This window comes from Alosa alosa, chromosome 3 (assembly GCF_017589495.1).
Source record: "Alosa alosa isolate M-15738 ecotype Scorff River chromosome 3, AALO_Geno_1.1, whole genome shotgun sequence".
NCBI classification, from domain to species: domain Eukaryota; kingdom Metazoa; phylum Chordata; class Actinopteri; order Clupeiformes; family Clupeidae; genus Alosa; species Alosa alosa.
The window spans coordinates 32430227-32456006 of record NC_063191.1 but is presented as its reverse complement, the minus strand read 5'-3'; the positions used below and the strand labels follow the sequence as shown (position 1 = coordinate 32456006).

Sequence of the window (25780 nt, the reverse complement as noted above, 5' to 3'; positions counted from 1 at the left end):
GTTACTTGGGCATGTGAACGCTTCTCGGACTTTCTGGTTGGCATAGACTTCCATATTGAAACCGACCACAAGCCACTTGTACCGCTACTAGGTTTGAAAGACTTGGATGAACTTCCCCCACGGATCCAGAGACTGCGCATAAGAATGATGCGATACCGATACACAATTGCGCACATGCCTGGGAAACTCATGGCCTATTACTGAGAAATAAAAGATTGGTCATACCCAGAACATTACAGGCCGACATGATGGAAAGACTGCATGCAGGCCATCTCGGCATAGTGAAGTGCCGGGACCGCGCCAAACAGTCAGTCTGGTGGCCAGGTTTAAGCACCCAGCTGAAGAACCTGGTAGAAAGATGCGACACATGTGCGAGGGACTGAGTCCATCATATGGAGCCACTGATGCCTTCGGACATCCCGGAGAGACCATGGGCGGTCGTAGGAGCGGATCTTTTTGAGTGAAACCAGCATCAATACCTCCTTGAAGTAGATTATCTTTCCCGGTACGTTGAGATAGCGAAACTTTCCAGCACTACTTCAGCAGCAGTGATAGAGCATCTCAAGTCTATCTTTGCCAGACACGGGATCCCCTCAACAGTAAGATCGAACAACGGTCCCCAGTTTTCATCTGAGCTTTTTTGTCAGTTTGCAAAAGACTGGTCATTTAAACACGTCACATCAAGCTCAAGATTTCCCCAGAGTAACGGAGCAGAACGAGCAGTGAGAACCATCAAACACATGCTCAAGAAGGAGTCTGACCCATACCTAGCACTCATGATCTATAGAGCCACCCCACTATCTAACGGTCATAGTCCAGCTGAACTGCTGATGGGCAGACGCCTTAGAACCACACTGCCCGTTGTACCATCATCTCTACGACCTAGGTGGACTAATCTGCAACAACTGAGACAAAAGGAGCAAGAAAACAAAAGAAAGCAGCAGCGTGATTTCAACAGACGACACAGGGCTCATCATCTGCCTGGGCTCAACACTGGCGATCATGTCTGGGTGTCAGACACCAAGGAGAAAGGGACAGTGCTGAAGACTGCCCCCGTCTTACCTTGTGGAGACCCCCAGCGGAGTTCTTCGCCGTAACCGACGGCATCTCACCAATACACCTGTGGCGCCAGGGGAGCTAGAGGACTCGCCTGAGGGCCCGGGGGTCACCACAGCCATAGAACCACTGCCAGAAGTGCACAACTCTACTGAACAGGAACTCTCGCAGCCCAGCATTCCTGCCCAGAAAATGTACCCGGCAAGAGAGAGAAGGGTACCTGAGTACCTGAGAGACTATGTTACTAGTTAAATACTGAGTGGCCCAAGGGGCAGAATAACCCCCTCACTCGGTTGAAGGTCTGAGCAGTCTACCTCACCTTCATAGTTAGTATGGTTAAGTGTTGTGGAAAAAAATAAAAAATGTGTTACAAGTTAAGTTTAATGGAAAACACCAAGATTCATGTGAAAGAATGTGTCTAGACCTGGTGAAATATACATAGAATATTTTCTGTTGAAAATTATTAGTTGTAAGAAAAAAGAAACATGTTGATACTTAAAGGTAAACTATGCAGTATTCGCAATTTCCTTACTGTTTTCTCGGTTTTTGCTTCTTTTTTTCGATGTCTCTGTCATGACGAATGTCTGAGAAACTCCATCGCTACCTTTTTCTAGCCGGTGCCTGGTGTGTATGTGTATTTGAATGCAGTAAAGCAATTTGTTACACTCGTTATACTTCCTGACACTGAGGGCCGCCGGCCCCCCACAGTTGCAAAGGTGTTTTTTCCGCCACAGGCTTAGGGGGAAGCGAGACGGCCACCATTCAACCCGAAAAAAGTCATATAACCATTCCAATGACCCTGAAGCTGTTAATTGAAGGTAAATTAAGCTATAAAACTTGCATATTAAGCTAAAAAACCTGCATAGTGTACCTTTAAGTGGTAATGGTTATTACAGAACTAAGAAAGGGGGATGTTATGTTATGCTGCCCCCTACTGGAGGCAGGCTCCTGAGTGGTATTTGGTCTTGACGACACTTTGCAATCCTGTGTCCTATCATTTACTTCAGTATAAGTCTAACACAACAATAGACATGTCATATTATGTGTTAAAAGCAGCATAGCATTATAAATGTAGAAAAAAGGGCATATTTATTTTGGTGGCCATATTTGAAGTCAAGATAGGGGCCATTAGGGGGCGCTATGTGTTGGGGTCCATTTACATTTTTGATCACTAGGGGGTAGTACTATTGTACCAAGTTTCGTGCTTTCCGCAAAAACTGAACGATTCAGGTATAAATCTGGCCTTAGCCGCTGTACTACTAGGAAGAACAGTACAGTGCATTTTCATGCACTGTAACAAGAGGGTTTGTAAGCCTACATATCCACAACAGGCGACAGAGTCATCAACTCTCTCTCTCTCATTTGCTCTGGATGGCCAGAGTTGATATTCCAAGGGAGCCGTGAAAGCACCCACTTGTGAAAAACGCCTTGTGTTAATGATGGCTACCTACAGGGTGTCCATTTGTGATTAGATACCATCCGTCACCCTGACACATTTGGCTGATGTTGATAAAATCACTTGCTAATGATGATGCCCAGGGGGCCCCTTGCTATATGCATGTGTTTATCACACAGTAATAGCATTGAATCAGTAATTGTAATTATCATTCTCATACAAAACTTAGGCCTAAACTTTCTGCAGCCATAATGTAGGATATGTGATAATAATAATTTTCTCCACTGAGAAAAACATACACCACAATAAAAGTTGTTTGACCTGAAAGATGTCTGCCTATATCTGTAGGCCTGAATTAATAAAGTGCGGATACAAGAGCTAGACTCAGTGCTGATGATGACACGCCAACTCTCCTCTTCTGTTACCCAGCATGCACAGCGGCTGCTGGGGGGGGAAAGCTCTCACCCAACGCTTGAAGCCTGCTACTTGCTAGCTAGCACAGTCATTTCATCACGAAAAATAGAGGTGGGGTATTAGAGGATAAACCTGCATATTTTAACCGATATGCCTCCGAAGAAACCCGCTCAACCTACAGGTGGTAAGAAAACTCAAGAGAAGAAAAAGGAAAAGATCATTGAAGTGAGTGGAATTTTGAATAGGAAATTCAATAATGGGAATCACTGTTCAACCATGCTGATTTTTCGGCCTACCATACTTGGTTTTCATGTAGGCGCTGTAACTAGCTCCTGGCTATATTTCTAGCAATTACTATTAGCCTGCCGGCTAGCCATAGATATATTACGAGCGTACCCATGTGGTTAAAATGACAGATCTAATAGCGAGACTTGACCAGTAGTGCATAATGGGTTTGGATATACACATAATTCTTGCCATTTAACGTTGAGGTCGTGCCTGTTAACGATACATGATCATGGACAAAAATAAACGACGGACCAAGCTACGTTCCCTTTATCACAATTTGGTTTTGTTAGCTAACGCCTGTTGTCAAGATATCACAATTAGCCGGCCAACTAGCTAGCTAACGGGCTCTGGTTTTGCGTTGCTTTCGATGATCTGGCAGTAGCTAAACTGATAAGAATTTACCAGCGGTTCGTTATTAGCCAGTGCCAGCCTGTACGTCGCTCTTTAAAATGACGAATAAATGCTTTACATAATACCTAAATGATTTACAGATACCTACAGACAACTTCCCAGCTAGTATTTATTCCAGCCATCATTTGGATTGAGAACCTTCAACGTTGTCAGATAGCTTTAGCTTACCCAACGATACTCCATTACTGGCGTTAGCTAACTAGCCATACCGCCAAACATAGTTATATCTGTATGTGGATAACTTAAGCAATATTTATCTGAACACAATCTGGCCTCGGTTAGTTAACATGGCATCTGGCAATCTATTTTCCATAACAATCCTCTATATATCATGAGGCAGATTAACGTGTCTCTGCACCAATAACTAATTATTTTAATTCAGTAACTGTTATGTTGCTAAAGCTGTTATGAAATGTAACACAAGCTAATGCTTGTTGCAGAAAGTGTAAGTTGAAGGCTTGCGTGTTAAAAGTAAGAATGCATTTGCTTGCGGTCACCCTGCTATTGTTTAGCTAGCCATATATCAATACCTCGATTGTCAAATTAAATGATTTGATAATGTTTATGTACACCGTATCTTGTGATTTAATACACAGGACAAGACCTTTGGCTTGAAGAACAAAAAGGGTGCAAAACAACAGAAGTTTATCAAAACTGTCACACATCAAGTGAAGTATGGACAACAGAATCCTCGGCAGGTAAGCTGATTGTTTTCCCCTGCCATTCTAGCTATGTAACGTTATAATATCGGTTCCCACCTCTCATTAAAGCTTCATTGCCTTTTGATGTTTCCTGTGTTAGGTTGCTGCTGGAGAGGCGGGCAAAAAGAAAGATGACAAGAAGAACATATCTGAGCTGAATGAACTCTTTAAACCTGTAGTCGTTCAGCAGAAAGTCAGCAAAGGTAACAAAAGGATTGAATTTGTAGACAAACATGTTGTACATAAAAGAATACAATTAACATTCATAACACTCAACTCCCATGCACTGCTTTACCACAGTATATAAGGCGTACACATGCCTGGCTAGAATGTTGCAAATCCGTTACCACTGGTTGTAGTCCTATTCCGAATATGACATGAAGTCTGTTAAGACTATTGCATCAACCCCTGTGCCTGCCTGATGACTGAGTGATTGTGTGCTTCTATGCAGGCGTGGACCCCAAATCAGTGCTCTGTGCTTTCTTCAAGCAAGGACAGTGCACTAAAGGGGACAAGTGCAAGTTTTCCCATGACTTGACCATAGAGAGAAAATGTGAAAAGCGCAGCTTGTACGTTGATGAACGAGATGAAGACCTTGAAAAAGGTGAGAGAATCCGACGTTATTAATCATGGAGCATGAAAGTAAAATTGTCAGTTCAGCAGCATGAATCGCAAAGAAGCCATATGGATAATAGATTTTCATTTTTCATTTTTTATTGTAGGCACAGATGCTTTTCCCTGTTCAGAAAATGATTTATTGCAAATATGCTGTAATGACTATGTGAAATGCAGATTTTCAAAAGCTACACAATTTTCTTGTTGTGTAGATACCATGGAACACTGGGATGAGAAGAAATTGGAGGAGGTTATCAATAAGAAGCACGGCGAGGCGGAGAAGATCAAGCCCAATACCAAGATTGTAAGCCTTTCAGTTGCACAAATGCATGCTTACGTACATACAAACATGTAGGCACACACACACACACTTGGTTATAACCCTAGGTCTCCAGTCTAGTTATGTTGGCCTTACACCATACAATTTTCAAGCGATTTTATAGTCAGGGATTACAATTCTAGCCTGGATGCCAGCCAAACTTAGCCCCACCCACAAAATTTGAGGTCGGGAAATTCGGTCTGGACTTGTTCCGTTGTGAAGCAACTATGCCCGAACCAGAGCGGTTCGGACCAGAAAAACTCGTGAACGGTTTTGTTCAGAGCTGAAAATGCAACTGTGTTTGTCAGAGGACAGATGTAGGGTGCTAGTGACAAAATATTTGCCTTCAGTATGGTACGATGTCGTTGTAAATGACGTTTAATTACAAAGTGTTTCATTCATCCCGGTTCTCCCTAACAAAAACGCTGATGCTAGAAGATAGACATTTAGATTTCGCCATCGCATCTGTTGTAAAAGATATTGAATAGTGCAATAACTTTTAAAAAACGACCAGAAAACAATGTTAAGGCAATTGTTGAGAAGAAGGATGGTTCAGGTGTTCGTCCTAGAGGATTCACCCCCTGTATCGGTTGAAACACGCCTCATAATCACATCCCAATGGAGCAGTATCAGACTCATATTCTGACTAGAATTTGAGTATGACTATGTCAGGCTATTAAATTTCCAAGTCAGAAGGAAATCATGGGAGTTTTACTGGAGTTGCGGTGTACTCTCGTCATCCAGATCGTTTAGTGTACAGTGGTAATCCGAGCTGTTTTAAATCAGTCCGAGTCAGTCTTTTTCTAGTCCTGATGTTACGACAATGTCAAAGGTTTGATATTATCTCGAGTCCTTTAGTAGTGGACAATATAAAAACCTATAAGTGAGCAACACCAGCACCAACGGGAAGGGGAAAAGTGGGTACAGCCGACAACAGGATGATTTGTGATTTACGTTTCTTATAAATTATTAGTATTCCACCTGACCGATCAACTCTATAGCCCAGTGACCTGCCCGAAAATACTTCTACGTAAACACTTGCTCATGCGTATGGAGATTAGGGGTGTAACGGTTCATGTATTCGTATTGAACCGAAACGGTACGGGCGTCACGGTTCGGTGCATGAATTTACACGGAGAATACACGTATAAAAATACATAAAACTCCTAAAGCGGATTAATCAATTACTGTTAAGTAGCTTAGAGTTACGGGAGTTCTTTATTTACACCTAACGCTTAATCTGTAGCCTCGCCTTTAGCTCTGAAGCTCTGATTGGCTTCTATGTTTTTTTTTGTCAGGTCGCCGGTCGAAGTCCGGCCAGTCAGACCCACAAGAGTTAGAGGATCCGCTGGTCTCTTTAAGATCGCAAGTTTGAGAACTTCAGTTACAGTAACGCTAGTACAGGCGAAAAGAGTGGTGGATGAGATGAAACTGTGTGTCGGCGTTGTTCAGCAGTTGTTGGGTATGTGAGTGGAAAAAATGCTACACACATTCGAAGCCATCACCCAGATGATGTAGGCTACCAATCGCTGAAACGAGGGGAAAAAACTTCCCTTGCGCAACGCTAACCAGGCTAATAAACAAACCATGCTACGGTGAGTTAACGTCAAAGGGCAAAGTCACGTGACTTCTAGTTGTAGTCTGTTTATGAAATGAAAGGAGCAATTTCGTTTTTTTTTAAAGGCAAAATAGTGTGATATTTTCACAGTTAGTAGGCTAGATTATTACTTTACACACAATAAAAAAAATATTGAGGCAAATTGTAGACCCTTCCATATACAACTAAACACAGATGTTGAAGGTCTTGCTTAAGTGGATTTTTAAAAATAATTTTTCTATGTAATTTGCACTTTCAGAAATGTGTAGACCTATTTTCAGTTTTATAGCTGATTGTCTTATTTTGTTTACAAGTTACAGATGGAGTCTGGGTACTTATTGTACTTTTTAGCCTACATCTTACACACTTCAGGCTGTTGCAGATAGCTCAGGGAAGAGACTGTATGACACTAGGTGGTACAGCCTGAGACATGTACAAAAAAAAATGCTTTCTGCATTTTTGTTTTGCTTTTCCCTCCATTGTACCGAACTCGTACCGAACCGTGATGTCCGAACCGAGGTATGAACCGAACCATGACTTCTGTGTACCGTTACACCCCTAATGGAGATGTAACATGATTGTGACATTTGATGTCGGTATATGCATAACACTGCAGTTTGGGGATGTCACACATTAAACAATGCTGCAGAAGCAAGGAAATATGACTTTGATATAAGTAGGCCATATGGGTTGTTTATACAAGCCTTTTTGAGTTCCTGTTGATATCTGGTGCATGATGGGGAAATATTTGAAAGTAATCTAGTTGCAGTCTTATAAATAGTGACCCTGCAAGATTCCCAGTCTTTGCAAAATCATAGTCTGTTAGTAGTCTGTAGCTATAAAATCTGTAACTTGTCATTACATGTGAGCGGGTATGAGACAGTTGCCTTCCAAATGTCTTTTCCAATTTTTGATCTAACGCAGATCCAGATCTCGCTAGGTTATTATGTTTGCAAGACATCATGAAATAAGCCTAGCAGTGGCACATGAAGGCATAGCGGCAGTTTCTAGTGGCACTAAAGCGCTGCGCCGGTGCCATATGCTGCAGGGAGAAGGTGGTAAATATTGTAGGAAACTTCACTTAGAGTGGGAACCCTGAATACATGATCCTTACAAGACACTTGGACTTTTATTTTGACAAGTTGTCGTCGTTCTGTCTTCCACATTCATGAAAGGTTTGGTATGAATGTTGAGTCATGTCTCATGAAACAGTCATGAATGCTTTATGTGCAGTTTATGACAGCTGCTATGAATGTGTTATGAACTCACCCGTCAAGTAAAGTGTTACCAAAAATATTTTTGGGATAGCAGTAGGGGTGGGCGATATGGACAAAAAATAATATCTCTATTTTTTGTGATTTTGACGATAACGATAATTAGTCAATATCCTTTAAAAAAATTTTTTTGTTAAAGTCTGAGTTACTTTACAGCTCATTATTTATGAATAGCATCATTACAATAATAACCAATAACCTAACCTGTGACTTTTTAACCAAATCAACCAATGCATTGTCACTCTGACACATTTCCAATTGTGTGTGTGTGTGTGTGGCAATGACATGGTCTAGCCAGCTACATTAGAGAAGATGAATAGGCCTAACAGTTTCCCAAGAGAAAGTCTGAAGCTGAAGTTCCTTTCAAACCTTTACATAGGATTCACTGTAAAACTAAGCAGACCAACAGTGTACATCTCAGTTATTTCCTTCGATGTTTTCTTTAAGAGCAATCATATAGCCTAGGCTAGCATTCCAAGTTACAGAATAGAAACTAATGCGTTAGCTTATGGCTAATGTATATGAGAAATCCCATAGAGTTGCTAACGGTTAGCATAATCGGTAAACGTAGATATTTAGAGCGAACTTCAGTCCATTTACAAAAGAGAGAGGCTACATGAGAATAGTTCTTTGTTTACAACTGACTATTAAAATACTCAAAGGCTAATGTTTTCTCTCCATATAATACCGTGTAGGAAAAAATGTGACTGTCTTACCAATGCTACTTGAACAGAAGTAGCCGCGATAAAATCCCAAGTAGGCTACTCGCTGCATAAAAATAAACATTAGGCGGTGTGTGACAACGTTGAGACCCACTAGTGATCACGTGACACTTGCTCTGCTGCAGCCAGGGGCTTCTCCTGCATACACCTCCTGTGAATGAATGAGTCTTCAATGCGTGATTTCGAGTGTTATTTCCCCATAAGTCAAAGTCAAAGTCAAAGTCAGCTTTTATTGTCAATTTCTTCACATGTTCCAGACATACAAAGAGATCGAAATTACGCTTTCACTATCCCACGGTGAAGACAAGACATATTTTACCAATTTTAAGTCCACAGACAAACATAACATTCAAGCAAAACAAAAAGTAAGTAAATAAGTAAATAAGAGGGCACATATAATAATGGAAAATAAGAGCAGCAAAATTTTGTTGAAATTGTGCATAGACAGTCAATAAAAAACTAGGTGCAAAGTCAGGCCAATAAGAGGCTTGGGTAGTTCTGTTTGACCTGAGTAATGAAGAAAGTGGCATAGTGGTGCAAGTTATGTAAGAGCAGCAGAAGTGTTGTGTTTTCAGGACAACAACACCAAGTTGTAAAGTGTACAAGTGTGCAAGTGTGCAAGTGGAGTAGTGCAGGCGGCCATTGTGGGTCCAATGTCCAGGATGTTATGTAGCTGAGGGTGGAGGGGAGAGGAGGGAGAGAGTTCAGCATCCTTACAGCTTGGTGTATGAAGCTGTTGGTGAGTCTGGTAGTGCGGGAGCGCAGGCTTCTGTACCTCTTCCCAGAGGGCAGTAGATCAAACAGATTGTGAGCGGGTGACTTGCATCACTCACAATTTTGGTCGCCTTGGCGGGTGAGGTGGGTGGTGTAAATGTCCTTCAGGGAGGGGAGTGAAGCACCACCGATCCTTCCAGCTGTGTTCACTATGCGCGCTGCAGGGCTTTCCTGTTGTATTCAGTGCAGCTTCCGCCCACACAGCGATACAGCTGGAGAGGATGCTCTCAATGGTGCCTCGTAGAATGTGGTCATGATGGCTGGTGGAGCACCCTTCGCCTGAGTTTCCATGAGGAAGTACAGGCGGCGCTGAGCTCTCTTCGCCAGTGATGCAGTGTTGGTGGTCCAGGAGAGGTCTTCTGATGATGTGCACCCCAGGAATTTGGTGCTGCTCGCCTTCCACCACAGCACCGTCGATGGTCAGTGGCAGGTGTTGGGTGTGACCTCTCCCGAAGTCAACAACAATCTCTTTGGTCTTGCTGGACGCTCAGCAGGAGGTTGTTGTCCCTGCACCAAATGGTCAGATGGTCGCACCTCCAACCTGTATTGAGTCCGCCGCCCTTGGTGATGAGACCCACCAGAGTTGTGTCCGCCAGCAAATTTCACTATGTGATTGTTGCTGTAGGTTGCAGTGCAGTCATCGGCCAGCAGGGTGAAGAGCATGGACTGAGCACGCAGCCTTGGAGGGCCCCTGTGCTCAGTGTGATGCTGCTTGAGGTATTGTTGCCAACATCGCACTCACTTGGGGCCTCTGACAGAGGAAGTCCAGTAGCCAGTTGCAGAGGTAGGTACTGAGTCCCAGTTTGTCGAAGTTTGCAGATGAGTTGTTGTGGTATTATGGTGTTGAATGCAGAACTGAAGTCTATAAACAGCAATCTCACATATGAGTCTCTTTTTCCAGGTGGGTGAGGGCTGGGTGGAGGGCAGAGCAGATTGCATCCTCTGTAGACCGCTTGGCTCGGCATGCAAACTGGAAGGGGTCCAGGGTGGGGGGAGAATGGCTTTGATATGTGACATGACCGCTCAAAGCACTTCATGATGATGGGTGTCAGTGCCACAGGGCGTAGTCATTGAAGCAGGATGGAGCAGTTTTCTTCGCACAGGTATGATGGTGGCAGCTTTGAAACATGATGGGACGATGGCTTTGCTTCAGGGAAGTGTTAAAGATGTCTGTGAAGACATCCTTAAGCTCCCCGGCGCAGTCCTTCAGCGCACGACCCTGGGATGTTGTCTGGACCTGTTGCCTTACTGGTGTTGATAGCAGCAAGTGTCCTCTTCACGCTGTCGGCAGAGAGGCACAGGGGCTGCCTCATGTAGAGGGGATGGGTCTTCTGTGGGCAGGTGCTGTTTTGTGCTTCAAAGCGAGCAAAGAAGCGGTTCAGGTTGTTGAGCAGAGGGATGTTGCTCACAGCTCTGTGGCGCCGGGCTTGTAGTCCGTGAGGGCCCTGAATGCCCTGCCATAGGCTTTGTGAGTTCCTGCTGTCTTTGAAGTGGGTGGTTATCTTGTGAGTGTATTCCTTTTTGCTTCCTTGATGCCACGGGACAGGTTGGCTCTCGCTGTTTTCATGCCAGCTTCATCCCCAGCTCTGTAGGCTTTGTCTCTGGCCCTCAGCAGCCTGAGGACATCCCCTGTCAGCCATGGCTTCCAGTTAGCCCGGAAAGTGATGATGTCTTTTGTGTGGGTCACATCATCGATGCACTTGGTGATGTAAGAGGTTACAGTGTCTGTATACTCCTCTATGTCTGTCCGTTGTTGTAAGTGGCTGCCTGCTTAAACATTTCCCAGTCTGTTGTGTCAAAGCAGTCTTGAAGAGCATCGGAGGCTCCCTCAGGCCACACTTTTACCTGCTTACGAACCGGGTTTGTTCGCTTTTACCCCTTTGTCTGTATCGCGGGCATTAGCATAACAGTGATATGGTCTGGAAAGTCCAATGTGGGGAGGGGGTGGCTTTGTATGCTCCTTTGTGTGTAGTGTAGACCAGGTCCAGGATGTTATCTCCTCTTGTTGGAAAATCAACATGCTGGTGTAGCTTTGGAAGTACAGTTTTAGATCAGCATGGTTAAAATCTCCAGTGAAGATGGTGAAACCGCTGGGTGTGCCGCCTGTTGTTCACTGACAGCCTGGTACAGTTCACTAAGAGCCGCTGTTCTTATCGCTGTTGTTGTTGGTAGGCGGGATGTATACCGCGACTAGCAGAATCGCAGTAATTTCCCCTTGGCAGGTAAAAAGGACGGCACTTTATGATCATAAACTCTGCCAGTGGTGAGCAGTGTTTGCATACTACTACAGTGTCCCGCACCATTCGCCACGGATGTAAACACAGATTCCTCCTCCTCATGATTTACCTCCCTTTACAATGGCCCTGTCTGCTCGATAGCATGCTAGCTGCTCCAGTTGTACAGCAGAGTCCGGAATGTTGTCATTTAACCAAGTCTCAGTGAAGACGAAAGCACACAGCAGTTACTTACTGTCCGGGTTCGTTGATCTCAGCAGTCGATGTGATCCATTTTGTTGTCCAGTGATCGTGACATTTGCCAGGAGAATGGATGGTATGGCTGGGCGAGTTGGCTGGCCGCTAGCCTGGCCCGGACGCCCGCTTTGCCCTCTTCTGCTTCCTCGCACACCGCTTCCCGGACGCTTCCGGGAGGAGTAGCAGGCGAGTCCGGTGTTGTTGCAGGCGGAGTAGTCCGAGTTCCTTTAGCGCCTCTGTTGCAAAGTCCAGAACGCTGCAAAACTTGCTTTTGCAGATGTCAATTAAAAAACTGCCTGCTGTAACTTGTAGTACGACGTGAGTAAGACAAGACGAACACGTAAAACTTTCGGACAAACACTTTTAAACTAACAAAACACCGTACGGTTGGGACAGAGAGAGGTCGCCATGTAATACGCCGCCATCTTGGATCCTGTTTAAGTAATTTAAATACTCGATAATGTCAATTTGCACATCGTTAAAACAACAATCACGATATTATCGCAGACGATATATATCGCCCACCCCTATATAGCAGTGCAATGCAAACATGAAAATGATATGCATACAGACCAATTGCACGAAAATGGTAAACATACTACTTAAATTTAAGACCCAGAATTGTTTACAGATGGGCCACAGAAAGTCTCTGCCAAGTTCACCTAGCCTAATACAAGGCCTGCCTTTGGTTCATTTGATTCGTTTTTCTTGGATAGCCTAAGCCTACCAAACATCAAGCAAATAAAAAAATGTTCACGGTTGGAAAACAAATATCTTCATGTTGTCTAGCCTAGGCATTTCATATAATGTAGCCTAGTGCATTGTGCGCCTGGTTTTAGATCACAAAATATTTGTGCAGCAATACGCTTTTAAGAAAGGCTGATCTCTAATAATGGCAACAAGGAAAGACGTTTCAGGTCCAATTGATTATTATATGTTCACGAAGCGTTTCAAACAAACTGCAGGTAACGTTGCAATTATGGTTGTATGGGCATTTGCTTAAAAATGGTTGAGAACCACTAATCTACATGCAAAATTCCCTGAATATTAGTGCAGATTCCCTCTTGTTTTAACATTAAGAATGAAATTGCACAAAATGATAAATCGCCTCATTAAACCTCTCCCCGTGTCAGTATATCTATGGAACTCCTCCTACGGCGTGTGATTGTAGGTCTGATTTTTAAATTAAGCAGCAGCGATGGTCGTGGCCGCTGAGTGGGAGGGAGACCTCCGGTTAAACCATAATCTTGCTACTCAATGTTTTCCTTAGATTGGTCATCACTATGTTACAAAGGCAGTGAAATATTAGACAAATGTATGGCCAGTTGGCCACCGCTTGTTAACCCATTTGTATATCAGGCTTTTGTAGCCTACACTGTGCATTTGTTAAGTCAGTATTATATCATAGCAAAGGACACAGTCTGAACGTACCAGACAAATGGTACAGCCCAATGGGGGTGAGAGTTTGGAAATCGTATTTCATTAGATTATATCCTGAATTCTTGGTATGTGATGGTAATTCTGCAATTAGATGCAAAATTGGATAACATTAAATTTTATTACATTTTTTCAGTACCCCCAAACTATTATTTTCTTCCCTTTTGGGAGGGTCCAAGTCTCATCTAGGGTGGTCGGACCCCCAATACCCCCTGTAATTCGAACCATGGGTGACGGGTGCTAATTTCTATCTCTGCTCTACACCCATAATGGGTAGCATTAGTTGAATTTGCTCCATCACTTCACCTCATTTAAGAATCATTGCTATCCTCGATCAATTGCAGTTGATAATGTAAGCAATTTAAACTTTTGGTGGTTACGTTTTTTTTTGTCTTTGTCTTTTGTTATCTGTAGGTGTGCCGATATTTCCTGGATGCCATAGAGAACAATAAGTACGGTTGGTTCTGGGTCTGTCCTGGCGGAGGAGACTCCTGTATGTACCGCCATGCCCTCCCTGTTGGGTTTGTGCTCAAGAAAGACAAGAAGAAAGAGGAGGAGAAGGAGGAAAAGATTTCACTAGAGGAACTGATTGAAACTGAGGTGAGTTTTTCTTAATGATGATGGTTTATTAATGCAAATGTTTTTTGTGTTTTTTGTTTTTTTTGTATTGTATGTGGAGGTCAACCGATATGGGGTTTTTCTATGGCCGATGCCAATATTTATAAATCAGGGTCAGCCGATGTATGCTTTTTTTTTTGTTTTGGCCATCTGCGACACACACGCGCACACACAATATGTATGTACCGTATTTTCCTTTTTTTCATAGTTTGGCTGGTCCTGCGACTTATAGTCAGGTGCGACTTATATATGAAAACATATATAATTGAACATGTTTTTAAATGTTAATTTATATTAACTGACATGAACCCTACGTGAAACATTACGTCTACAGCCTATTACTAGTGCATATGCCAGACCAGTCGATGGCGCCGCTGTGCAGAAGCTTCACGATAATTTCGCCTGAATCGCGTAGAAGAAAACATTGTTGAAACAGTTTGTTAAGCCAGAGAATGTCTAATAAGTGCTCTGGTTAAGCAGTCGCATGAAATAAGGAGACTACAGACAATTCGGGTTTCAATTCAACTGTTAAACTAATAAAGTTAATTTTCAAGGTATGTGACTGCTATGTGAAATTTCAAATGCTTTGCCTACGCATTGCATTAGGTCTGAGCACCATTGGAGAAAACACTAACATGCAGTAAGCTAATGTTTAACTAAGTTAAGCTAACGTGTGCTTCTAACTTAGCCACTAAAAGCTGGTAGGCTACATTGTGCACATAAATCATGACGGGGGGGGGGAAAGAAAAACATTTTAATATGATAAATAAATGGTTTGGTTTGTTTTGACAAGCAACATGTCAGGTCGAGTGCCGTGGCTGAGTTGAGAGGTGGGGCTATGTCAAAGATCCTTGATTACTAGCTCGTCATAAAGTTCCCGGCTTTGCACCTACAGGCGTCTACATGGCTAAAGTTAGCCGGCGTTTCAAAAGTTCCCACTTCGGAAGCCGGTTTCAGTCTCCTAAACTGCCGGCGTCGTGTACATGCAAGGCGTAACCGTTAACAAAACCTCACGGTTTCACAAAACCCGGCGTCGTGTCCGCGCCCCTCAGTCAGAGATTAGTGCTTGCACTACCCTGAAACACTGCAGCATACCTAAATCGTCAAATTATGGCGGGGATTCTATTTATAGCCTGGCCTCAGATTTGGACAAATAAAAGCCAGTATAATTTTGTTTCAATTTAACTCATAAAAGAGCTCTTCTTAATATTTTATATTGTTGGTTGGTATTGTTGCCAATGAAAAGTCATTTACACCATGAGTCTCCAACACGTTGCTCTCATTGCTCTCGAGCTAGTCGCATGCCGCACCCTTCTGGGCTAGAGGCTGAAGCCTACATTTAAACACAATTGTTGCTGCCAGGCATCAGCCTATGAATTTTATAAAAAGTAAATCATGCATAATTTAAAAATAACTACATTTAGGCTATCTTAGACATCTTTGGCTATACGGAATAAGGTTTCCCTTGCAGCACAGCACCACGAATGAATGAAAGCGGATACCTTATCTCTTAATAAGTGGATGGCAATGAAATTCCGACACTATGAAACTTAATAGTAAGCCATTAAATACCCCACAGATTTCAGTGGTCATCAGTCCCGATATTTAGCAATATAATCAACAGTCCGAACGTAAATTAAATCTCAAATTAAACATCTGCTTTTGATAGCCTACCCATGCCGCTCCAAACGAAAAGTAGGGCTATGTCTCACAATAAAACGTAAGAAATAAGGACTATATATGTAGCTGACTCGAATACAAGCCATGGCCAAATAAAGGTGCTGTGCTTTGCGCAGCCCTAAATTTGAGGAGTTTTTTTGAGTCTCCTAAACATCCCTCACCTGTTATCTAGACATGCATGAAAACATTTGAAAACAAAAGCACTGCCATGTAATATTTGATAGCTGTTTTGCTACTAATTATCTTTCCGCATTACAATGTGCGCTCCGTGTCTGTAGCTGTCTGTTCCGTCCAGAATCGAGCGTCAAATAGAGAAGTCATCCATGTTCTCTACGTTATAGCCTAGGGCGGTCATGCTTCTGTATTTGCAAAATTCCTGACGGTTCCTGATCGCTAAATGTTTGTTTTCCTTTCCTGTCGATGGCGGTTGATGTTGAAGCACCTAGGCTATAATTTGACTTCAGCGGTGACAAATCCTGCTGAGAGAGAGCAACGAAAAGAGGCACCCCAAAGTGGTCCCTTGGCGTGTGTGTCTCTGCATGGGGTTCAATTGAAGTCAGAGTTGGGCCGTCAATAGTCCCAAGATTCAGGCGCTCCATTATTATATTAATGTCAGACAGGGTACAGGGTAAAATGTGTGGGAATCTCTCGCATTATGATGGCTAGATTTGCGGGACTTTTTTATTATTATGCTCAATACTAAGTAATAATTTATTAAATAATAGGCCTGCCCGCAATTCAGCTGGAATTTAGACCCTTTTAAATGTGCATCTTTTTTTCTCTCGCTCTCTTGGAGGTGTCCAGCCAAGCAATTGTTCTGCTGTATGCCAGCATGTGCCAATATATCGTACAAAATGATTGATTGCATTGCATTCTCCACATTTTTAGCTAAATTTTCATGTACATCAGCATTTGAGTTCAGTGATTTTTTTTTTTTTTTTTTTTTTTTTTTTTTGTGTAAATTGCTTTTAAAATTAGCGTCGGGCCTTGTCAGCAGCCTTCGGCTTGCCTCTTGCCACTATTCACTCCTTCTTCTTCATTAACATTCCCTGTAGAATTCTCAATATTTTTGGCCTCACTGTGTACAGTTACATAGTCTGTCTGTTCTTAGTCTTGGATTTTGTGAAATACATTTCTAAATATCACCTGCTTGCTGCAGCTTCGGTCTGCACGTCAATTTAAATCTTTTTCTCTCTCAAGCATTTAATCTGCTGCCAGCTTGTATCTCCACATCGTTCAAAATGCTTGATTGCATTGCATTCTCCACATTTTTAGCTACATTTTCATGTACCACATCAGCATTTTTGTTCTGTGAATCTTTTGTAAATTGCTTTACAAATACCGTCGGGCCTATTAGCCTATTGCCATGGCTTGCCTCAGCTTAGGTCACGTCCTTTTAAAACCGTCTTTTTCTCTATCATGAGCATTTAATCTGCTGCCAGCTTGTGACTCCACATCGCCCAAAATGCTTGATTGCATTGTATTCTCCACATTTTAGTAACATTTTGGTGCACCTCATGGCATTTTCTTTCAGTGAATCTTTTGCTTTGCAATTACCTTCCTGCCCTCCTCTTGGCTGCCTTCACTCCATCTTCATTAATCTTTTTGGCCTCAATAATCCAGTTCCATAGTCTCTGTTTTTGGTTTTGGATTTTGTGAAATACATTTCTAAATAAATGCGACCTTATAGTCCGGTGCGACTTATGTTTTTTTCCTGCTCATGACTCATTTTTTGACTGATGCGACTTATATTCAGGAGCGACTTATAGTCCGGAAAATACGGTATATGTAATATGTATGTAAATGTGTATATACTGTGTGTGTGTGTGTGTATGTATGTGTATATATATATATATATATATATATATAAATAATATATATTTTTTTTTTTTTTTTTTTTTTTTTTTATTGGCGGCATGGTCTCTCGAGTATACATTGTCATACGTTTGTTCCCTTGTCTCTCTCTTTCCTCCAGCGAGCTGCCCTGGGACCAAATGTCACCCGTATCACCCTGGAAACATTCTTGGCCTGGAAGAAGAGGAAACGGCAAGAGAAGATCTACAGAGCTGAGCAGGACATGGAGAAGAAAAAGGCTGACTTTAAAGCCGGCAGGTCACTGGGGGTGAGTGAGCACAGTGGACCTGTGAACTCAGTGCTTGCACACACACACCCGTCTAAACAAGGCTGCTGTGTCAGCATCCCTGTGCAGCTCAGCTGATGCAGTGAAGACTCCTTTGAGACAAACTTTGCAAAAAAGCAAGTCACCATTTGTCCTGGGACATTTCTCCATGGATTGCAGTAGTTAAAAACAAGCGCCAGCTTCCAATGAATTTGCTGAAAAGGCATTTCCTCTCGTAGGTCTAGTGCCTTACGTTGTTTGGCCCCTTATGTCTGCAGGCGCTTGTTTTCCTTTTCTAGCTACACAATGGTTGTCCCCTGCTTACACTCTTGTTATTGTAATGAAATGGTTGTTTATTTTAATTATATTATAATGTGTTTTAGGTGGGCAAATAGTTCCAAGTTTCTCAAGTTTGTACAGTGTTGGGTGTATGTCTGTACTACTGATGATTAATTTCCCAACTCCTATGTTCCCTTTAATTGCTTGTCAGATCAAAGAATATCATTCCCATGGTAGTGCATGTCTGTCACTCAATTATGTTGAAAAAATGAGCATGGAAGAACAATTTAGTTCACCACTGGTGTCTTCCTCCTGAATTGCTGTTCATCCATCAAGATGGAATCCATCCAAAGTGTTAAGAATTTATCTCTAGTGTTTACCCTTGTGTACCAGTGGGTGGCGGCAGAGCCCCAAGACTTTTGGAGTTGTGGTCTTCGATAAGTACTCTGGAGATCAGCATTATGATTTATCATCAATGCAGTGAGCAGTCAAGGAGTTTTATGTAGTTATGTATTATAGAGAGACTGTTTCCAAGTGATGCATTACATTTAATAGATAGTGTTAGGTTTATTTGCTGGAATAATAATAATAATAATAATAATAATAATAATAAGCTTTATTTGTATAGCACCTTTCATACAGAGTATGTTTTACTGTCACTTGCTTGGACCTTATGCAATACTGATATAATGCTGAAGGAGCGATTTAGGACAGAGTGATGGAAACTAAGATGAGTGGTGATGTCTGTCCCCATTGCAGGTCAGTGGACGTGAAGTCTTCGAGTTCCGCCCTGAGCTGGTTGACGACGACGATGATGAGGCTGATGATGCCAAGTACGATACCAAAAACGGTGATGATGATGGCGATGAAGAAGACGTCATTCAGGAGGTTAGTCACCTGTGTTGGAGCAATGCCTATCTTTGATCCTACTTGTAAGGCCATAGTGTATAAGTAGCATTGTTTTGTACCTCTTGTTCAGGCTCATTATTCTGGGGCGCGTTTCCCAAAACCATAGTTGCTATATCTTTCTCTATATCTTTTTTAAATGCTCACGGGTGTTTGATTTTTTTTGTCATTACTTCAGGTGCAAGAGCCCGAGTCGTTCCAGGACATTGACATTGCCCGGTTTGTTCCCCAAGAAGTTGACCATGCTGGCATCACAATTGCAGCAGCGGACCGCTTCAAGGCAAAGACCCTGCCAGCTAGTGAGACAGACGGTGCGTACCATTTTAACATTGTGTGGCACTGTGTGGCGTTATATTTGGCGTTACATTCCTGTTTTCACTGCCAGCAACAGAACAGAACGATTGAATTGATGCTTTTCATTGTGTAGCATGATTTGGTCATAATGAAAACCATTGAAAGGGTCATTGACATTAGATATAAAGTAGAGATGCACCGATTGCAATTTTCTGGGCCGATACCGATTTCCGATTTTTCATAGTTTGACCTGCTGATACCGATTTTAGCCTATTCCGATTTCATTTCTTCTAACCATTTTACAGCACACACACAAAGTTATTTTCTATCTTTTCTTTGATAGAACATGTTAATATAGAAGTGTAATCAACTTATCAATGATGAAATGGCTGTTAAAAAATAGAACCGGTGAGCAGACAGATTCTTTTTCAAGTCTAACTTCAGATGCTGTATCAAATTATGGATTAGCCTAAATTAAGTTATGGAACACCCATTTTATGCTTCTCACATCCAATATCCAACTAAAGATTTAAGAACAATTTTCATGATGCATTTGAACATACTACCATGTAACATATTTTCATATGCATTGATGAATTTATGGGAGGGCGAGGGAAAAGTGGTAGCAGCCTAGGCTATCACGCAAACACAGGGGAGAAGTGCTAATAGCAATTAGGTGCTCCACGAAACAGTGCACGTCTGTTTTGCGGTGAAAAAATTAAATCCAAATTCCGGTTAAATGCATCAATTAGGCTATAGAAACTTTCAGAGACGGCTGATTCAGTATTCAGAGTATCAGTTTTCTTCATTGTAGGCTACTATGTCAAAAGCAACTTTAACGTTTGTTTGCCTTTCTAATAGGCTATCGTTTGTTCACTTTCACAACATCCACTTTTCAATCTGCTAGACTAGGGTATTTTAAGGCATAGCCCTAGTCTACGTGCAGTAAATAGTTAAGGTTTTTTTTTTCTTTAAGTGGAGTAGAACTACTAGGGCTACTGTATGTCGCTGCTTGTTGACATCTTATTATGTAGCCTAGCCTATGATCGCTAAACTTTGATTTTTTTTAATGTCGCAATCTTTTATCTCCGTTCAGCAGGCTTGCGGTGATGAGCGATGTTTACGTAGCCTAATGAAGTGACAGCTTAGTAAATTCCACGCAGTAGGCCAATGGTAAAGCACAGCGTTTGCTGCATAGAAAAACTCAGTAGCCTATTAGCGCTTTCTTCAAACTTTGCAAACTCAGCTGGGTGTTGTTACAATTGCAGCGCACGAGTGTATTTGACCGGCATAAAATCGGCATGTCTCAGACTGACCGGCCGGTCGCCGGTCATGGCCGATCACGTGAAAATCAGCCGATTCCTGTCACCAGCCGATCTATCGGTGCATCTCTATAGTATAAGTATATATACTTTTTTGATCCCGTGAGGGAAATTTGGTCTCTGCATTTTAACCCAATCGGTGAATTAGTGAAACACACTCAGCACACAGTGAACACACAGTGAGGTGAAGCACACACTAATCCCGGCGCAGTGAGCTGCCTGCTTCAACGGCGGCGCTCGGGGAGCAGTGAGGGGTTAGGTGCCTTGCTCAAGGGCACTTCAGCCGCGGCCCACTGGTCGGGGCTCGAACCGGCAACCCTCCGGTTACAAGTCCAGAGTGCTAACCAGTGGGCCACGGCTGCCCATCTCTAATATAAAGTCGAGTAGAGGGGGGCAGATAACTGTTACAAGTGCCACGTGAGGGTCAGTGACCCATCCTCTCGGTCAGTTTTGAGGAAACCTGAAGTAGCTACTGTGTTTTGTGTCGTTGCTGTTGTGATTTTGGGTCGACCAATTATCGGCCTGGCCGATATTTAGCATTTTTATAATAATCGGCATCGGTCATTTTTTCCACCGATAAGCCGATATTGAAATGGATAAAGAACGAAACACGCTACTTTGTCTGTAAAGCGTCTCTCACTCCCTGCATTTGGGACTCTGTGGTCAAGAGCATTGTCCCACCCACAACACCGTCTGATTTGATAGTTAGCACGAATGCAGCCAATCAGGATCGAAGACTGAACACAGAGAAAGTTTAGGATTCTCACTGAGGCAGACTGTAGACTGGGCTTCAGCTGTACGGAGCTACTTTTTGAAGGTAAGGGAGGTAGCCTACATTGCTGAAGTTGCAATGAATCACAATCATCTACACTGAAGTTACAAAAACACCACTTTGTAAGCTACTGTCGGATCAATAAGTAAAGCACCCACTTCCTTCATTTAGCGAATTCCCAAATGATGCACGTTAGTGTATGCTGTTTAGCCTACAAACTCGGGTGCTGCGCGTCGGGAGTTCTCTGCCTCCGCCTCGTCCGTTAATTGTGAATAACAGGACACCTCGGCGGACATAGTACAGACAAGTCCTAAATTATGCGATGGCGAACGTCAAAAAGTCTAATTGCTCCTTTTTGAAACGGACTGTCAGAAAAGACTACATGCACCCAGGGCCAGCCGTAATTTGATCCGACCTGAACTAAATCGCGTCCTGAGCTGGCTATTAACGTGCTTTTTAGGCTCTCAAAAGTGTAGCTTATAGCATATGGACACAAATTGCATGCTTAAATGGCCTAAGAACTATTTAAAACTGTTTTGTTAAACTATTCAACCGTAGCACTTACCATCACGCATGCATCTCTCCCTCACACTCACACACACGATGGCAAAGTATCCTCTTTGTGACCGGTCCCTTAACAAGCACATAGCCCATTGTGTAGGCCTACTCTTTGAAAATAATTGCTATCACTCAGCTCTTGGATTAACATGATAGGCCTACACAGGATATACACTTGCAAGTGATGCAAGTTGATAGACAATTGTGTATCAAAAGAAGAAAGAAAAGTTTGCATAATTAAATGCTTTTGAATGAATTTTTTGCAGCATATCGCCTTTACTATCTACCCCCCCTTTTTGATATCGGTTTTACATATCGGTTATCGGCCTCCTGTTTTGGTAATAATTGATATCGGCCCTGAAAAAAACATATCTGTCGATCCCTAGTTGTGATTTGGTTTCTGCTTGCTCCTGTTCCGCTTCAGTTGGTCCGCAGCTTGTCCCTCTTCCCCAATGTTTGTTTGATTGCTAATGTGGAGCTTGTTTTCCCTGTTCCCCACCCCCCACCCCCACCACCACCACCATCCACAGACAACAAGCTCAGTGAGGCTTCAGGCGGAGCGGAGGTCAACGGTGAGCTCAGCGAGGACCAGACGCTGGAGGACGAGGCAGAGGACGTCCCCGTGGACGAGAACCTCTTCACGGGAGAGGACCTGGACGAGTTGGAGGACGAGCTGAACACACTGGACCTGGAGGAATAAGAACCGAGGCAGGAGCCTGGGGGAGTAGGGGTTGGGGGACTGGTCAGCTGCGTTTTCATGAACTACACAACACAAGGCTTTTGACGTGAACGAAAACAGTGTCTTCACAAAATCAAACAACAACAACAACAACAACAACAACAACAACAACAACAACAGTCTCTCCACATTGGAATTTGTGCAGCCTACAATCCTTTTGTCTACTCAAAAAAACAAAGAGAAAAAAAGGAAAAAAGCAATTAAATAAATCCCTGGATTCTTCAAGATTTGTTTTTTTTGTTTTTGCGAAGTGTGCAGAGATAAATGAGATCAGAATAAGTCATTTTATTTTTTTTTTATTATTTGGTTCCCCCAAGCAGGCATTGTCAAAACCAATCTGGCCTTATCAGAACAGTCAGGCGAAGTCCCTGACACATTTTAAAATTCACCATGAATCTGAGATGGAAATAAATTCAAAAATAAAAGATTTATTTTGGGTTGATTTGGTAGCAGTTTGTTATAATAGGTTTTTTATAATAGGTGACAACAGTTTGATTTAGGCCAACGGTCTGCATTGAAAGTACCAGATCATCTTCCGATCACAACTTGTATTTCTGGATTTAAAAGCACTTGGGATTGGGTGTGGAAGTGCTTATTGCAATACAAAACAAACTTGTTTTTCCATTGCTACTTTCATTTCTGAGTTATATCTAAAGTGCATGCCTGTATCAGGATAAGAATGTATATGGTGAACATGTTTAATGCCGACATTCTAGTGTTGAACACACACTTCTTGACACGACCGGGCAAAAAAAAGAAACAAGCTCCATCTCTGTCGCTCTGTCAGTTTGTCTGTACAAGCAGTCCCTGTAGTAGAGCATGACCTCATAAGGAACAGTCCATCTCAGAGGAGGAAGCTGGCAAACAGATATCATAAAAAGACAACTTTGCTGCTCAGGTTTGGCTGCTATGCTGCTGAATGGAAGTATACCTGCGTAAGGCTATAAGTCGCAGAATAGAGGGAGAGAGAGAGAGGCTGGTAAGTTGGATATGTCTGTGTGTGTCCCCTTGTGTACCGGATTGTTTTATTCACCCTTTCACCAACATGCCAAGATAAATTGTAAATAAAAGGATATCAGATATTGACTGGCTCTTAAATGTGTGAGATCTTTTTGTCACAAAGCTATATTGCTGTATGCAATGTGCACCAAGTTTGTAGGTAAAAGGAGTTCATGAGTAAATCGTTGCCAAGCTGGCCTATTATGAAGCCAAGCCCTGTCATGGGTGAAATACTTTGGTGGGAAATGTATTTATTCAAGGGCAAGGGTTAATTTACTTTTTTGAGAAATTCCTCATTCTCAGACTTGCTGAGGCTAAGTGAACAGATTTCTTTCACCCCTTCACTGTTCAGCATGGTTTAAGGGGTGTAAGGAAACTTGCCAGTAGACCTGCCCAAAGGAGGCATTAATGACACTGGTACCACATGTTGTGTAACCAAAGTAATGACCTGCTAAAAGATATTTGGCATTGTCATTACACTGGCATTTCCTAGGGTAGAATAATGTGAATTCCTCTCTTTTATTCAAAAACATTGACCACATATAAAAGAACACACCAATGCAATTATAACTAAACATGGGCAAATATGTAGACCAACTCGACGTCAAATGAGGCCACATATTTGATCAAAAAAGTAGTTTGTCATTCCAGGTCAGCATGTGCAATACTAAAAATAGAGCCCTGATATGTTGGGTTTGCCTGTTTATCTGGGTGGAGATGTGTTCTGTCTGTTTCATGAATAAAAACATAATGACTTATACTGATCAGAAGATAATCAAAAGCAAGCAAAATCACAAGCAAGAACTTAGGAAATGCATTTTGGAGTTCTGGCTGTAGGGTTCTGAAGGCATGAAATCATCAGACCATCAGTTACCCTATTAAAGATCTAATTACTATTTAACTACTTAAATCAATCCATCAAAGTTATTACATGTGATCACTTTTGATTGTTTTTTGACTGGCAAACCAGAAGGAAACAAGAGAACCAGTTAAAAACTGCTCTACATATGATCACATATTGCCAAATGAATGGAGTATGTCTGGATGGTAAACAATGCAAAGCAACAGTCAATTGTTGACCTATTTAGGATTAATTTAAATAAGTGTTGATGGTTTTCATTAGAAAATAAGAGCCTAGTCCTACTCGGATGTAACCCCTTTGTAATCAACAATATCTTGATGAGATGTGAAGTGTAATTGTGTACTAGGTCTAATGGATTACAATTAGGCCTAGAATACTTCTAGAAACATTCATCTTGAGTGGGCCTAATCAACTTTAAAGTTGAAGGATGTTTGGATAAATGCTGTTGCCTCCTAGCCCTGGAAGCAAATATAATTTGCTGTCGCTAGGGGCGCGTCTAGATTTCTAGGCTAGTTGCCTCCCCTATCATCCAACAATTCTGGTGCTTACATTAAGCGTTGCTGCTTTGCAGTCAGTATAAGGTTTCTTACAACTTTAGGGAATAGGGAGTTCAGTAAGGTTGAGATTGTTCTGACTTTATGTCAGCCAAAATAAACACAACTGGCATGTATGTCTTCTCTTTATGCTGAATCTGTGTAACTAGCCTACAGTACAAGCGACTCAGGGGATTTACGTAGAGCATTCTTTTAAGTATACTTCACTGCAGCACAAGAGGCTTTGCATCAGAGGCAAGCCAAATATGACCAAAGTATGCCCAAGGTCAGATTCGTCATTCATTGGACAGGGGGGTTGTGGCGGGGTACGAGTTTGCGCTGTTGGCATGCCGTTTTAGGTAAAACAAGCTGAGAGTGTAGGCTACAGAACCATATGCAATAGCCTACTGTGCTCAAGTGTGTGCGCATTTGTCATCCAACGATTAGTGGCGCTGCCTGTTTCCCCCAAATAAACACTCATTTCATTATTTAAAAAAAACAACAACAACAAAAAAAACACTCGGAGTAGTTGGAAAAAACTGCCCTATTTAGACGTCTTTGGGAAGAGAGACATTCCATCATACTTCTATGTTCCGCGGAAACAAACGATAGACGGCGACACTG

The 25780-nt window shown here is 42.3% G+C and overlaps 1 protein-coding gene across 1 annotated transcript; it reads left to right on the top strand.

Moving 5' to 3' along the window:
- The first annotated feature begins 2867 nt into the window (after window positions 1–2867).
- Window positions 2868–23848, top strand: zc3h15 (zinc finger CCCH-type containing 15). Its single transcript, XM_048239969.1, has 10 exons — window positions 2868–3091; window positions 4162–4263; window positions 4367–4469; window positions 4718–4870; window positions 5094–5185; window positions 13890–14075; window positions 17749–17895; window positions 18931–19059; window positions 19256–19388; window positions 22554–23848. The coding sequence occupies exons 1-10, from the start codon at window positions 3017–3019 to the stop codon at window positions 22721–22723; spliced, it is 1290 nt and encodes a 429-aa protein (XP_048095926.1). The 5' UTR covers window positions 2868–3016; the 3' UTR covers window positions 22724–23848.
- The last annotated feature ends 1932 nt before the right edge of the window (window positions 23849–25780 follow it).

Excerpts from the sequence above, each read along its gene's own strand:
- zc3h15 (XM_048239969.1), top strand. The coding sequence starts at position 3,017 with ATGCCTCCGAAGAAACCCGCTCAACCTACAGGTGGTAAGAAAACTCAA. Across the intron at positions 4,264-4,366 it reads GACAACAGAATCCTCGGCAG|GTTGCTGCTGGAGAGGCGGG; the intron begins GTAAGCTGATTG and ends TTCCTGTGTTAG. Across the intron at positions 17,896-18,930 it reads AAGCCGGCAGGTCACTGGGG|GTCAGTGGACGTGAAGTCTT; the intron begins GTGAGTGAGCAC and ends TCCCCATTGCAG.